At 43.9% G+C, this 16,111-nt stretch overlaps 1 protein-coding gene across 2 annotated transcripts in view; it reads right to left on the reverse strand.

Annotated features, from left to right (window-relative positions):
- Nucleotides 1–14,911: 14,911 nt before the first annotated feature.
- ANXA11 (annexin A11) overlaps nucleotides 14,912–16,111 on the reverse strand; it is a 52,688-nt gene continuing 51,488 nt past the window's right edge. Inside the window, exon 15 of one of the 2 annotated variants that reach the window (XM_037727498.1) lies at nucleotides 14,912–15,686. In XM_037727498.1, the coding sequence (XP_037583426.1) occupies nucleotides 15,627–15,686 (60 nt within the window). In that variant the 3' untranslated portion in view covers nucleotides 14,912–15,626. The remainder of the gene's footprint in view (nucleotides 15,687–16,111) is intronic. The other variant, XM_017497107.2, reaches the window with a different exon arrangement.

Below are 16,111 nucleotides of genomic sequence, written 5' to 3' on the forward strand. Positions count from 1 at the left end.
TCAATTGTGCATCATTCTAAGTGTGCATCATTCTTCGTCCCACCCCAGACACGAATGCTTCCTTTATCCACCGTGGTCCATGCTGTCGACACTTCCTGCCTGTTAGTCACTTAGCAGCCTTCTCAGTTACCAGATCAACGGCCACAGTATCACAGCGCTCGTGTTCCAGCAACATTTCTTTTACTTAATCAAGACCCAAAGTGCAAGAGCAGTGTTGCTGGCATATGGTGATGGTTTTTCGTGTAACTTTCCCTTCACAGGAGCTGGCATATTATTCTATTTTATTCTTAGCTATTGTTGCTAATCTCTCACAGAGCCTGATTTATAAACTTTATCGTACATATGCATGCATCGGGAAAAACATGGTACAATAGGATTAGATACTATTGTGGTTTTAGGCATCCACTAGAGGTGTTGAAATGTATCCCCTGAAGGTAAGGGGGTACTACTGTAAATAGAATCATACGATACGTAGCCTAGCTGTATCTGGCTTCTTTCTCTGATCATAATGTTTTCTTTTCTTTTCTTTTTTTTTAAGATGGGGTTTCACCATGTTGGTCAGGCTGGTCTTGAACTCCCGACCTCAGGTGATCCACCCGCCTCGGCCTCCAAAGTGCTTGGATTACAGGCGTGAGCCACCACACCCAGCCCCGGATCATAATGTTTTCAAGGGCTGTCCGTATTGTAGCATGTGTCAGTGCTTCATTCCTTCTTATGGATGAATAATGTTCTTATATGAATATACCACATTTTATTCATTTATTCATCAATTGATGGATATTTGGGTTGTCTGTACTTTTTGGCTATTATGAATAATGTTGCTATGAACATCCATATATGAGTTTTTGTGTCAATATTTGCTTTTTTATTTGTTTGGGGTCTATATGTAGGTATGAAATTGCTGAGCCATATGGTAACTCTTATGTTTAGCTTTTTGAAGAACCACCAAGCTCTTGTATTGCAGCTGTACTGTTCTATATTCCCACGAGCAATATTCACTGTGGGTTTTTCCTGATGCTTTCTAGCAGGTTGACACATTTTCCTTCTATTCTTAGTTTGTTAAGTGTTATTTTTCTGCATCAATTGAGATGATCATGTGATTTTTTCCCCTTTCATTTTATTAATTACATGCATTAATTTTTTTTTTTTTTTTGAGAGAGTCTTGCTCTGTTGCCCAGGCTGGAGTCCAGTGGCACGATCTCGGCTCATTGCAACCTCCATCTTTGGGTTCAAGCAATTCTCCTGCCTCAGCCTCCCGAGTAGCTGGGATTACAGGCTGCCCACCACCACACCTGGCTAATTTTTGTATTTTTAGTAGAGACGGGGTTTCGCCATGTTGGCCAGGCTGGCCTTGAACTTCTGACCTCAGGTGATCCACCCGCCTCTGCCTCCCAAAGTGCTGGGATTACAGGCTTTGAACTACCGTGCCAGACCTGATTTTTGCATATTAAATGACCCATGCATTCCTGGGATAAATTTCACTTGATCATGGTGTATAATGCTTTTAATATGCTGCTGGATTTAGTCTGCTAGCATGTTGTTCAGGAGTTTTGCACCTATATTCATAAGACTTATTGGTCTGCAGGGTTTTTTTTCTTGTAATGTCTTTGTTTGCCTTTGGTACCAGGATAATACTGGTGTCATAGAATAAGTTAGGAAGTGTTTCCTCCTTTGCTTGCTTATTTATTTATTTAGGTAAGAGTTTGAGAAGGATTGGTGTTACTTCCTTAAATGTTTGCTGTAATTTACCAGTGAAGGCCCTGGCCTTTTCTTTGTTGGTAGGTTTTTGATCACAGATTTAATCTCTTTACTTATCATAGATCTATTCAGATTTTTTATTTTTCCTTGAGTCAACTTTGGTAATTTGTGAGTTTCTAGGAATTTGTCTATTTCGTCCAGATTATCTAATATGTTGGTATACAATTGTTCATAGTATTTTTTGTAATCTTTTATTTTTTCTTCGTAAGGTTTTTAGTGATGCCTCCGCTTTCATTTCTGTTTCTAGTAATCGAGTCTTGAGTCTTCTATCTCATTCATTCACTGTCTCTCTCTGTGGGAGACAGAGTCTAGCTGACGGTTTGCCAATTTTGTTGATCGTTTCAAAGAACCATTTTTTTTGTTCCATTGATTCTATTGCTTTTCTATTCTCCATTTTATTTATCTGCACTCCAACCTTTGTTATTTCTTTCCCTCTGGTTGCTTTTGGTTTAGCTTGCTCTTTGTTTTCTAATTCCATAATATAGAAGCCTAGATTGTCTATTTCCTTTTTTTTTTTTTTTTTTTTTTGAGACAGGGTCTCACTCTGTCACCCAGGCTGGAGCACAGTGGCATGATCCCAGCTCACTGCAACCTCCACCTCCCTGGCTCAAATGATCCTCCCACCTCAGCCTTCCAAGTAGCTGGGACAAGAGGGGTTGCCACCATGCCTGGCTACTTTTTGTAGAGTCTGGGTTTCATCATGTTGCCCAGGCTTCTTTTGGTTGTTTTTAAATGTACAATTAAATTACTAGAGTCACCCTGTTTTCTTACTCATTCTTTTTGACTAATGTTTTTGTACCTATTAACCATGTTCGCCTCTCCCCAACCTGCCCCTGCCCATTACCCTTCCTAGCCTCTGGTGACCATCTTTCTGCTCTCTATGTCCATCAGTTCAATTGTTTTGATTTTTTAGATCCCACAAAAAGTGAGAACACATGATGTTGTCTTTCTGTGCCTGGCTTATTTCATTTAACTTAATGGCCTCCAGTTCTATCCATGTTGTTGTAAATGACAGAATCTCATCCTTTTTATGGCTGAATAGTACTCCATTGTATATAGGTATTGCATTTACTTCATCCATTCATCTGCTGATGGACACTTAGGTTGCTTCCAAATCTTAGCTATTGTGAACAGTGCTGCAACAAACATGGGAGTGCAGATATTTCTTTAATATACTAATTTCCTTTCTTTTGGGTATACCTCCAGCAGTGGATTCCTGGATCATATGGTAGTTCTACTTTTATCCATTGAATTTTATCAAATGCTTTTTCAGCATAACTTGAAATGATCACATGGTTTTTGTCGTTCATTCCATTGATATGATGTATCACATTGATTGGTTTACATATGTTGAACAATCCTTTCATCCCAGGAATAAATCCACTTGGTCATAATAAATGATCTTTTTGACGTATTGTTGAATTCAGTTTGCAAGCATTTTGTTGAAGATTTTTGCATGAATATTCATAAGGGATATTGGCCTATAGTTTTCTTTTTTTTTTGATGAGTCTTTGTCTAGTTTTGTTATCAGGGTAATACTGGCCTTGTAGAATGAGTTTGGAAATACTCCCTCCTGCTCTATTTTCAGAATAGTTTGAGTAGGATTGGTATTAGTTCTTTAACCAATCCTAACTTATTGTAACACTTTCTAACTTATTCTATGAGACCAGTATTATCCTGGTACCAAAGGCAAACAAAGACATTACAAGAAAAAAAACACTACAGACCAATAAATCTTATGAATATAGGTGCAAAACTCCTGAACAACATGCTAGCAGACTAAATCCAGCAGCATGTTAAAACCATTGGTAGGATTCAGCAGTGAAGCCATTGGGTCCTGGGGTTTTCTTTACTGGGAGACTTTTTATTATGGCTTCAATCTTGTTGCTTGCTATTGGTCTGTTCAGGTTTTGGGCTTCTTCATGATTCAGTCTTGGTTAGTTGTAGGAGTCCAGGAATTTATTCATTTCTTCTACATTTTCCCATTTATTGGTATATAGTTGCTCATAGTAGCCACTAATGAGCCTTTGAATTTCTGTAGTATCAGTTGTAATGTCTCCTTTTTCACCTCTGACTTTATTTCTTTGGGCCTTCTTTCTTGTTTCCTTAGTCAGTCTGGCTAAATGTTTATCAATTTTGCCTAACTTCAAAAAACCAACTTTTTGTTTCATTGATCTTTTGTATTGTTTTCTTCATTTCAATTTCACTTATTTCTGCCCTGATCTTCCTTCCTTCCTTCCTTCCTTCCTTCCTTCCTTCCTTCCTTCCTTCCTTCCTTCCTTCCTTCCCTCCCTCCCTCCCTCCCTCTCTCCCTCCTTTCTTCTTTCTTTCTTTCTTTCTTTCTTTCTTTCTTTCTTTCTTTTCTTTTCTTTTCTTTTCTTTTCTTTTCTTTTCTTTCTTTCTTTTGACAGAGTTTTGCTCTTGTTACTTAGGCAGGAAGTACAATGGTGCAATCTTGGCTCACTGCAACTTCTGCCTCCCAGGTTCAAGTGAGTCTCCTGCCTCAGCCTCTTGAGTAGCTGGAATTACAGGTGCCTGCCACCATGCCAAGCCAATTTTTTGTATTTTTCGTAGAGATGAGGTTTCATGATGTTGGCCAGGCTAGCCTCAAACTCCTGACCTCAGGTGATCCACCTGCCTCAGCCTCCCAAAGTGCTGGGATTACAGGTGTGAGCCAGTGCACCTGGCTGTACTATTTCTCTTCTACTAATTTTGGGTTTGATTTCCTCTTGCTTTTCTAGATGTATCATTAGATTGTTAATTTGAAGCTTTCCCTCTTTTTTGATGTAGGTACTTACAGCTACAAACTTCTCTTAGCACTGCTTTTGCTGTATCCCACAGGTTTTGGTATGTTGTACTTTCCTTATCATTTGTTTCAAGAAAATTTTCAACTTCCTTCTTAATTTCTTCATTGACCATTGGTCATTCAGGAGCATATTATTTAATTTCCATGTATTTGTACAGAGTTCAACATTTTTTCTGTTATTAATTTCTAGTTTTATTCCATTGTGATCAGAGAAGATGCTTGATACTATTCCAATTTTTTGAATGTTTTAAGACTTGTTTTGTGACCTAATATATGACATATCCTTGAGAATGATCCATGTACTGAAGAAATGATGTGTATTCTGTAGTCATTGGATGAAATGTTCTATAAATATCTATTAGATCCATTTGGTTTATAACGCATATTAAGTCTGATGTTTCTTTGTTGAATTTCTGTCTGGATGATCTGTCCAATGCTGAAAGTGAAGTGTTGAAGTCTCCAGCTATTACTGCATTGAGGCCTGTCTCTTTAGCTCTAATAATATTTGCTTTATCTATCTTGGTACTTCACTTTAGGTGCATATATATTTAAAATTATTTTATCCTCTGGGTAAGTTGACCCAATTATCATTATCTAGTGACCTTGTCTATTATGGTTTTTGTCTTGAAGCCTATTTTGTCTGATGTAAGTATAGCTAGCTACTCCTGCTTTTTAGTTTCCATTGGCATGGAATATCTTTTTTTTTTTTTTTTTTTTTTTTTTTTTTTTTTTTTTTTTTTTTTTTTTTTTTTTTTGAGATGGAGTCTTGCTCTATCTCCCAGGCTGGAGTACAGTGGCACGACCTTGGCTCACTGCAACCTCCGCTTCCCGGGTTCAAGCAATTCTCCTGCCTCAGCCTCCCAAGTAGCTGGGACTACAGGTGTGCGCCACCACACCCAGCTAATTTTTTTGTATTTTTAGTAGAGACGGGGTTTCACCATGTTGGCCAGGATGGTCTCGATCTCTTGACCTTATGATCCGCCTGCCTTGGCCTCCCAAAGTGTTTTTTTTTTTTTTTTTTTTTGAGATAGGGTCTCACTTTGTCTCTCAGACTGGAGTGCAGTGGTGTGATCTCAGCTCACTGCAGCCTGAACCTCCTGGGTTCAAGCAATCCTACTGCCTAAGTCCCCCAAGTAAGTGGGACTGCAGGTGCATGCTACCACACCCAACTAATTTTTGTATTTATTATTTATAGACATGGGGATTTGCCATGTTGCTCAGGCTGCTCTCAAACTCCTGAGCTCAAGTGATCTGCCCACCTTGGCCTCCCAAAGTGCTAGGATTACAGGTGCGAGTCACCACACATGACCCCCTTTAGCATTTCTTGTAGGACAGGTCTGGTGTTGGTGATGAAATCCCTCAGCTTTTGTCTGGGAAAGTCTTTATTTGTCCTTCATGTCTGAAGGATATTTTTGCCAGATATACTATTCCAGGGTAAAAAGGTTTTTTGGCTTTTTTTCCTTCAGCACTTTATTTTTTATTATTATTATTTTTTATTGAGATGGAATCTTGCTCTTGTTGCCCAGGCTGGTGTGCAATGGCAAAATCTTGGGCTCACTGCAACCTCTGCCTCCTGGATTCAAGCAGTTCTCCTGCCTCAGCCTCTCCAGTAGCTGGGATAATAGGCTATTTTTTTTTTTAATGCTTTTTTTTTTTGGATATGGAGTCTCACTCTGTTGCCCAGCCTGGAGTGTAGTGGTGCAATCTCATCTCACTGCAACTTCCACCTCCTGGGTTCAAGTGATTCTCCTGACTCAGCCTCCCGAGTAGCTGGGACTACAGGTGCACACCACCATGCTCGGCTAAATTTTGTATTTTTAATAGAGATGGGGTTTCACTTGTTGGCCAGGCTGGTCTTGAACTCCTGACCTCAGATGATCTGACCACCTCGGCCTCCTACAATGCTGAGATAACAGGCATAAGCCACTGCGCCCAGCCTCCTTCAGCACTTTAAATACATCCTGCTGCTCTCTGCTGGCCTGTATGAGTTCCATTAAAAAGTCTGCTGCCGGATGTATTAGAGCTTCATAGTATGTTGTTTCTTTTCTCCTGTTGCTTTGAGGATCCTCTCTTTATCCTTGACGTTTGGCAGTTTGAGTATTACATGCTTTTGAGGTAGTTTTGGGTTTAATCTGCTTGGTGTTCTATAGCTTTCTTGTACTTGAATACTGATGTCTTTCTATAGGTTTGGGAAGTTCTCTGTTATTATGTCTTTGAATAAATTTTCTACCCCTCTCTCTTTCTACCTCCTCTTTAAGGCCAAGCATTCTTAGATTTGTTCTTTCCAGGCTATTTTCTATCTCTTGTAGGCACGCTTCATTCTTTTTTATTTCTTGTCTCCTCTGCGTGTTTTCAAGCTCACTAATTCTTCTGCTTGATCAATTCTGTTATTAGAACATTCTGATGTATTCTTCAGGATGTCACTTGCATTTTTCACCTCCAGAATTTCTGCTTGATTCTTTTTTTTTTTTGAGACGGAGTTTCACTTTTGTTACCCAGGCTGGAGTGCAATGGCATGATCTTGGCTCACTGCAACCTCCGCCTCCTGGGTTCAAGCAATTCTCCCGCCTCAGCCTCCCTAGTAGCTGGGACTACAGGCGTGCGCCACCATGCCCAGCTAATTTTTGTATTTTTAGTAGAGACAGGGTTTCACCATGTTGACCAGGATGGTCTCGATATCTTGACCTCATGATCCACCCGCCTCGGCCTCCCAAAGTGCTGGGATTATAGGCGTGAGCCACCGCGCCCGGCCTCTGCTTGATTCTTAATTATTCCAATCTCTTTGTTAAATTTATATGATAAAATTCTGAATTCCTTCTCTGTTATGAATTTCTTCGAGTTTCCTCAAAACAGCTTTTTGGGGGTGGGGGGAACAAAGACTCGTTCTGTTGCCCAGGCTGGAGTGCAGTGCCATTATCTTGGTTTACTGCAACTTCTGTCTCCTGGGTTCAAGTGATTCTCATGTCTTCGCCTCCCAAGTGGCTGGGAGAGGAGAGAAGAGTGGGGAGCACTTTGTCTTGTACCTTAGATACCAGCTCAGACACAGCAGGATAGGGCTCTGGTCAGTCATGAGGCCCCTTTTCCAGATCCTAGCTCCTGGACATTTCTAAACACACCCTGGGCTGGAAGGGAACCCACTGCCTTGAAAGAAAGGACTCAGTCCTGGCTGCTGGCTGCATTCATTGCCAGTTACCTTTAGAACCCTTGGTTCCTGAATAACCAGCAGAGATACCCAGGTACTATGTTGAGGGCCTTGGGTGAGGCTCTGAGTCTTGCTGGGTTCAGATTCAGGTTCAGCCAGCACATTCCCAGCTGTGGTGGCTACAGGGCAAGACTCCTGCTTAAGAAAAGTGGAGGGAAAAGTAAAGTGGGCTTTGTTTTATACCTTAGGTAGCAGCTCAGCCACAGGAGAGTAAAGCACTGAATGGAGTTTTGGGACTGCCAATTCTAGGACTTGGTTCTTGGATGGCATTTGTGGACCTACCCTGGGCCCGAGGGGAGCCCACTGTCCTGAAGGGTGAGTCCCATGCTAAGCAGCATTTACCACAAGCTTGTTGAAGACTCCTTGGGCCTTACGGGAACATCGGCAGTAGTCCGGCAGTACTCCCTGTGGTCCTGTGGTGGCAGTGAGGCACCTCTGCCTTGGGAAAGGGGAAGGAGGAGAGTGAAGGACTGCATCTTGTGAATTCAGTGCCAGCTCAGCTGCAGTATAATAGAACACAAGGTAGACTTCTAAGACTTTTTACTGTAGTTGCTGGCTCCCAGATGGCACCTCTGGGCCCACTGGGGCCTGGAGGACCTTGCTGTTCTAAAGGAAGGAAGGTCCTGGCTGGCTCTGCCACCAGCTGACTGTAGAGTCCCAGGGCTTTAAGTGAACATAGGCAGTAGCCAGGGAGTAGTAACAGAGGGCCTCGGTGAGATCCAGTGCTGTGCTGGCTTTCAGGTCTGACCCAGTGCAGTCCTAGTGGTGGTGGCCACAGGGGTGCTTGTGTCTTTTCACCCCCAGCTTCAGGTGGCTTAGAACAGAGAGAGAGAGACTCCATTTATTTGGGAGACAGTAGGGGGAAAAGAACAATAGTCTCTCCCTGGTAATCCAGAGAATTCTGAATCTTGTCCAAGACTATCAAGGCAATACCTCTATGAGGCTACAAAAACCAAAGTGTTATTGGGTTTGGGGTAACCTTTAAGCAGATACAACTTAGATCACAACACCGAAGCCATTCAAATATCTGGAAAGCCTTCCCAAGAAGGACAGGTACAAATAAGGACAGACTGTGCAGACTATGATAAATACCTAACTCTTCAATGTCCAGAAACAGATGAACATCTACGAGGATCAAGACCACCCAGGATTTTCCTTTTAGCACACTGAATATGTCCTCTCATGGCCTCCTCACTTCCATGATGTTGGGTGAGAAATTGGCTGTTAATCTTATCAAAGATTTCCTGTATATGTCAAGTGGCTCTTTCTGCTTTCAGAATTTGCTTTGTCTTTGTCTTTGGATAATATGATTATAATGTGTCTCAATGTCACATTGAATGTCTCTTTGAGTTTACCCTACTTATAATTCATTGAGCTTTTTGTATGAGTAGATTAATGTCTTTCATTATGTTTTCAGCCATTGTTTCTTTAAAAATTTCTTCTATATTCACTCCTCTCCTGTGATTCTTATTAGGTTTGTGTTGGCACACTTGATGGTGTCCTGCAGGTGTCTTAGGCTCAGTTAACTTTTCTTTTTTTCCTTTCTGCACCTCAGAATGGGTAATCTCAATTGACCTAACTTGAAGCTTACTGACATTTTTCTTCTGCCTTTTTTGGAATGCTCTGGAACCCTTCCAATGAATTTTTCATTTGTTGTACTTCTCAATTCCAGAATTTCTATTTGGTTCATTTTTATAATCCCGGCTTCTTTATTGATATTGGTGAGATATCATTCTCCTGGTTACCTTCTCCTTTGACCTTTTTGAAAATAATTGACTTGAAGTCTTCTCTGTTAAGTCCAATCTCTGAGCTTTCCTCAGTTTCTATTTACAGGTTTTTTTCACTTTGTATGAGCCATACTTTGTTTCTTTGAATACTTCATAATTTTTGTTGAAAACTGGACATTTTGAATATTATGTATAACGTGGCAAGTTTGGAAATAAAATTTTTCCTCCACTGGGTCACCTAGGCTGGAGTGCAATGGCAGGATTATGGCTCACTACAGCCTGGACTTCCCAGGTTCAGCTGATCCTCCCACCTCAGCCTCCTGGGTAGCTAGGATGATAGGTGTGTGCTACCCGCTAATTTTTAGTATTTTTTGTAGATATGGGGTTTCACCATGTTGTCCAGGCTGGTCTCAAAATCCTGCACTCAAGTGATCCACCTCCCTCAGCTTCCCAGTGCTGGGATTATAGATGTGAGCCACCGTGCCCAGTTTTTTGGTTTGCATTCTCCATCAGGTGTGGCCACTAAGTCTCTGTTTGGTTAGCTTATTCAACAGATTTCTTTGAACACTTGGAACAACAATAAAAAGCCTCCTAGCATTTGCAGATGTGTTCTGTGTGTTGGGGCACACCTTTCAACCTTCACCCACGCAGTTTATAACTATGCCTTAGCCTTCACTTCCTGCTTGCACAGCCTGAAGGTCAGGCAGAGGTAAGAGCATAGGGCCCTCTCAAGTCTTTTTAAGCCTATGCCCAGCCCTCCAGGCATGCGATGGCCTTCTAGATTCCCAGGAATATACAGAAGCTCTTTGAAGTCCTTATTCTCCCCCAAATAATCTTATTTCCTAGCCTTTCCTCCTGAAGCTTTTCAGTTTGTCTCCTGCTTGCCCCAAATGTTATTCCTTCCCCTAGGCATTAGCCACTAATATTTTGACCTTGAAATGTCTCTCCAGGCTGCCATCTTCACTTTGGAGAGTTCCAAATTAGGCAAAATAAAAGCAAGGTATTTGAACCAGTCCTTCAGGGAGCAACCTGACAAATCAAAATAAACATACTTCTTGAGAATAAGGTCTAATCTGCTACCTTCAGTGACAGGAACCTATACAGGGAATAAAGGATATTGTTTTTGATGCTGCTGCCATGCTAGGGAGGGGGGATGGGGCCAGGGAAAGCTAAAACACAACAAAGCTCTCTTACTAAATTCAGCTTTTATACTTAAGTATTCACCTGATTGCTGTCAACTTTCAATTAGTTTCCAGAGTTCCCATAAGTTTGTTTCTGAGTTCTTGCCACCTTATTAGCTGCTTTTGTGGAAGGACAGACTTGTGGAATTTCTTATTCCACTTTTGTTAGCCACATTAAAGTTTTAGAAGCTCTCTTTTAGTCTACCCCTCATTTCGTAAAGACCCAAAGAGGGAAAGTGACTTATCCAGGGTCACACAACAAATCAGTGGCTGAGCTGAAATTAGAATAAGGATGCTTGACTCAGGCCACAGCTCTTTCTGCTTCAGGACTTCAACCACTCTTAGTGTTGAAAAGGAGTCAGGCTCAGGCTAAACACCAATATTAGGCCAAGGGGACAGCTTTCCAAAGAGTAGGGGCTAAGGGTAAGAGTCGTTGGTATACCTGGTGGGCTTGACTGACTCTTTTACTAAGAGGGGACCCTATATGAGGCCAGGTTGGAGACTGAGTAATGATGTCCCTGGCTTTTAGAAAAACACAGGCAGAGAGCTTTCAGACTTGATAGGGGTAAAGACGTAAACATTTATCTGTCCGAGGACATGTATTTATCTTGATCTGTTTCTAGGTCTCATTCCACTCCATTATCAGCCAGGGCAGTAAAGAGCCTACAGCAGAAATAAGGGGCCAGGTCCTAAGCAAGGACTGTAATTCCCTGCCAAGGCCAACAGAAGATGGGCATTAAACCACCACTTTGTCTGTGGGCACTGCAGAGATTCATCTTTCAGCAACCTCTTCCCAAAGCCAGGAGTGCCTCATCTCATCTCTCATCACCTGACTGAATTCCAAGCAGAGAAACACCTCTCCTTTTGGGGAGTTCTCTGTGTCAGCACAGCAGTATTTAGACCAGCATTAGATTACAGCAGGTTACAGATGCAGTTTCCCAACCCCCACACGTCCTTAGAATGTGTGAGGGTCTGACCCCAGGACCTGCTCTTTAGCAAGCTCCCCTGATGATCCTGATGCACACTCAGGCTTGAAAACCACCACTTCAGGACCATCTCCCCAGCCACGGAGTGAGCACTCCAAGGTTCCCTTCTTAAATTTTGCACCTGAGACAAATGCCACCAGGACTAGGGTAAAGCGAGTGGGGCCATTTGTCTCAGGTGCAAAGCTTAACTAATAGTGTTTCTTCCTGCAAATTCTCCCAGGGCTGAATTCATCTGGTGCTTTGTCCTCTACTTGCTATTTTAGAAGTCAGATTAGATATGTAGCATGGACTGGCCTTGACTAACATATTCAGGAGGCAGGAAAAGACCCATTGTGTTCTGTCCCAGAAAGATGGCCTGTAAGGTTGCATGTCTATCTCTTTTGTCCTAAGCATAACAAACAGTGTTGATCCCAGCGCCCCACTGACCTTGGAAGGCAGTAGATGCCTTTGCCTCTGGGAAGATCATAAGGCATTCATGCAGTCCTCCAGCCCATACTTAACATGGGTTGGGTCCCTTGGGAGTGACCATGAGGGCAACCAGAGGTACAGGAAAACAAGGAGAACCAGGACTGGGACAAACAAAGGTGTTAGGTCCATGACTAGGCCAATTGTCATGCCCAGGGTCAGGTTCCAGCCCATCCTGAGGTTCGAGGGGAGTGGGTGGATGGGCGATAGCTGAAGGAACATTTGGCAGGCTGTAGGCAGGTAAAATGTAGCTTTATTCAGCAGCTGTCTCATCAGCAGCTCTCTCACACTGTCTGCCTTTATCTCGGCTGTCTGCTCCAGCTCTGCAGCTCCTGCCGCCCCCATGCTTGCATGCTTGCAGCTGCACTCCCTGGCCTGCAACGCCAGCTACAGGGTCAGCAGCTTAACTCTTTCCCTGTGGGCACAAGCCGAGCTGTGTCCTGGCTCCTCTCTGTCCGTCTGCCAGATGGTCACTCTCCCTTACAGGGGTTGGTAGCTTCACTCTCTCTCTCTGGGTGCCAGTGCACACCATGTGGAGCCATGCCAATCCGAGCCCAAGAACATCTGTATAGCATCAGCAGGGCAGTTATACCTTTTCCAAACGATAGTGGCTTCGAGCCAAATAATGAACTTATACAAACAGGTTATATAACAAGTGGAGTATGCACCTGCGGCCTAAACTCGCCGAGTCACTCTGGCCTGGATGTCCGCCTCGGTCTATTTCTTGTCCAAACCACATCCATGTACCTGACAATAGGTGGTCCCCAAGTGTGTAGACCAGGGTCTCACACCCAAGGGCCTGCAGGGGCCAAAGGGGTAACACTTGCTTGCTGTAATACAAGAGGAAATGGAGCCTATGGCAAATAAGGAGTACAGGCCCAAAGGGACAGCTGCAACTCAGCTCCAGCCATGCAGGAATGTAAGCCCCATGGTGCCAGAATTTGAGTTTTCAAGAGAAGCCAGAATTCCAGATTTTTAAAAATATAAATCTCTCAATGATTAAATGTTGGCGACAAATTCAAATGTCTAAAAACACTCTTTGGGAACCAAAGTAAATGTATCTGTAGGTGCGATATTGCCTGCTAGACACGAGGGTGGGAACTTCAGTGTAACCAGGGCAAGGCAATGTCACAGAACATAGTCACATCAGAGCACATTGGTTCTAGGCCCTGTCACAACTCAGGAGGCCATGAGCGTCACCTTGAGTTCATGGCAAGTTGTGTAATGCCAAGCAGCCCATCCCATCAGGCAGGTCCCACCTGGCACCCAAGGGCAAGGGGTCTGCCCTAGCAGAGGAGTTGCTGGGAGACCAGCAGGGATGGGGTTTCAGGTTGGGCTTGAGGCATGGACTCTGATGCAGAGCCATGTTGACCAGGACCTGGTATCAAACTCAGTGCCCACACCAGCCTTTGACTTGGGAGGGCAGGTCTAGGTAGACCAGGCTAGTTCTCAGCTCATGGCTGCCCCCCACCCTTTGGGTGTCATTCTTCCTGTATGTTTAGGGGGCAGTCCTCAAGCAAATGTCTGCAGATGAGCCACTCTGTGGGGTTCCTAGAAGGACTCAGCAGGCTTGATCTAGCCTAGTCTCTCTGGATTCTTCCATTTCTTTTTTTCTCATTTGAGACAGGGTCTCGTTCCGTTGTCCAGGCTGGAGTGCAGTGGTATAATCATAGGTCACTACTGCCTCTATTTCTTGGGCTCTAGCAATCTTCCTGCCTCAGCCTTCAGTAGCTGACTACAGGGAATGCACCTCCATGCCCAAATAAATTTTTTTCTTTTTCTTTTAGATGGAGTCTCATTCTATTGCCCAGGCTGAAGTGCAGTGGCATGATCTCAGCTCACTGCAACCTCTGCCTTCTGGGTTCAAGCAATTCTCTTGCTACAGCCTCCTGAGTAGCTGGGATTACAGGGATGTGCCACCATGCCTAGCTAGTTTTTGTATTTTTAGTAGAGACAGGGTTTCACCATATTGGCCAGGCAGGGTCTCGAACTCCTGACGTCAGGTGATCTGCCTGTCTCGCCTACCAAAGTTCTGGGATTACAGGCATGAGCCACCACACCTGGCCAAAGTTTTTTAGTAGAGACAGGGGTCTCACTATGTTGGCCAGGCTAGTCTTGAACTCCTGTGCTCAAGCGATCCTCTTGCCTTGGCTTCCCAAAGTACTTGGATTATAGGCATGAGCCATGTCTAGCTAGTCCTCTCTTTTCTAAACTTCAACACAGGAGGTTGGAAAGGGAGTGGAGACCCCCGAGGCAGGGCAAGCTCTAGCTTCTGGACATGACACCATAATTCTTAGAAACTCTTACGGATTCTCTCTCTTCACACCACCAACCAAGGGGCACAGGGTTCCCAGAGACCAGGGCCAGGAGCCCCTTTCAGCCTAGAAGCACGCTGATGGGAGGCACTGGTCTTGTGACTGTCTGGGTTGTTCCCATCCTTCTCTCTGCCCCCCACCAAGGGGCATCAGGAATTAGCATATACCCTTCTTCCCACCCGGGACCCAGGTGAAGAACTACATTCTTCCCACCACACCTTCAGTGCACTTCACTGCACCTGCACCCAACCAAGATCCCTTTGCCTTTCTGGTGTCTGGGTCCCCTGCCTGGATTTCGGGAGCCTCCCTTCCCATGACCTTACAGCCCAGTCCCCAAACACCAGCGTAAGCTCACGGTTTCCTGTGCACAAATTTCTACCTAAGGTTATGTGAATTTTCACTGGCTGATAAGGCCAGAACTCTGAGCCACAAGGCAGAATCAAGCAGAAGAAAACAAGCTGGTACCAGGAAGACATTTCCAGAACATTCCAGAGCTGGCTGACTTTTAATGTGGAAACAAGTTTTGGCTACAGACATTCAGGTTTAAGGCACATTCCACAAATTACAAGCAGCCCTGTCACTGATAGGGAACTGGCTTTGTTCTCATGGTTTCTGCATGGAAGATGGAAAGAATGACTTTCTGGCCCCCCTATTTTTTTCTAAAAAGGAGTGAGTTTGGCAATAACAAAGCTCATGACACACTCACCAGACACACAGGCACACCTCCCTTTCGTTCCTCAGCGAGGACATGGCGCTTCACCACCCAGTCGCCCTCACCAGCAATGTGTACACAGCAAACACATTTGTGTTTGTATGTGTCTGTCTGGCAATGATTGTAAGAAAAGAAAATATGCCTCCAAATAAAAATATACAATTACATGACGAAATGAAGCCAAGTCTTAGCCACAGCAAAGGGGAATGATTGCATGAGTCAGAAAAATGAAACATCTACTTTAGCAGCAAGAGGCTGTGAGGGATGGGATAGAAAAGGCATCCTGAGAGAGTTCTAGACCGACCCAGGTCCTGTGGCACAATATATGGGTGAGGGGGATTGAGGACAGGCCTGGGCTCTAGGACGGTGCATCTCGGGGCTATTTGTGGATTTGTTAGAAACAGACATTCTTTTGGCCTTTTCCTGACACCGCTGTTGCCGGCACGTAGGTAGAAGTGAGCCACCAGTCACTGTTCAGTCATTGCCACCACAGATCTTCAGCAGAATCTTCCGGTAATCCCCTGAAGTATCTCCCTGGCCACAGAAACAAGGAAGACATTCGTTAAGGGAGGCATGGTTGCTTGTAGCCTCTGGCTCCTGATTTTCTGCCCTGAGTGCCCTTATAGGGAAGAAGCCCCATCCTGGGAAATTTTCCCCCGCTGCAGGTCCTGGAGCAGGCGCAACAGATCTTAGATAATGCAGTTTCACCTTCCCCAGGTCCCCATCAGAAGATGGAAAGCTGCACTCACCCCAACTATAACTATCCAAGTCAAATGAATACCCACAAAAAAAATTATGATCGTCCTAAAAACCACTTCCCAGGGCTAACCAATACTGCTTTTCCCGGTGCATTTATGCTGCCTTAAATTGAGGTTACCAGTTTAATGTAACACAGTCTTCTGCTCAGGAAACGCAACCTCCTCACATGTGACTGTCCAGTGGAGGACGCAGGCCTCCCA

This window comes from Cebus imitator, unplaced genomic scaffold, assembly GCF_001604975.1.
Source record: "Cebus imitator isolate Cc_AM_T3 unplaced genomic scaffold, Cebus_imitator-1.0 Scaffold11, whole genome shotgun sequence".
Classification (NCBI taxonomy): domain Eukaryota; kingdom Metazoa; phylum Chordata; class Mammalia; order Primates; family Cebidae; genus Cebus; species Cebus imitator.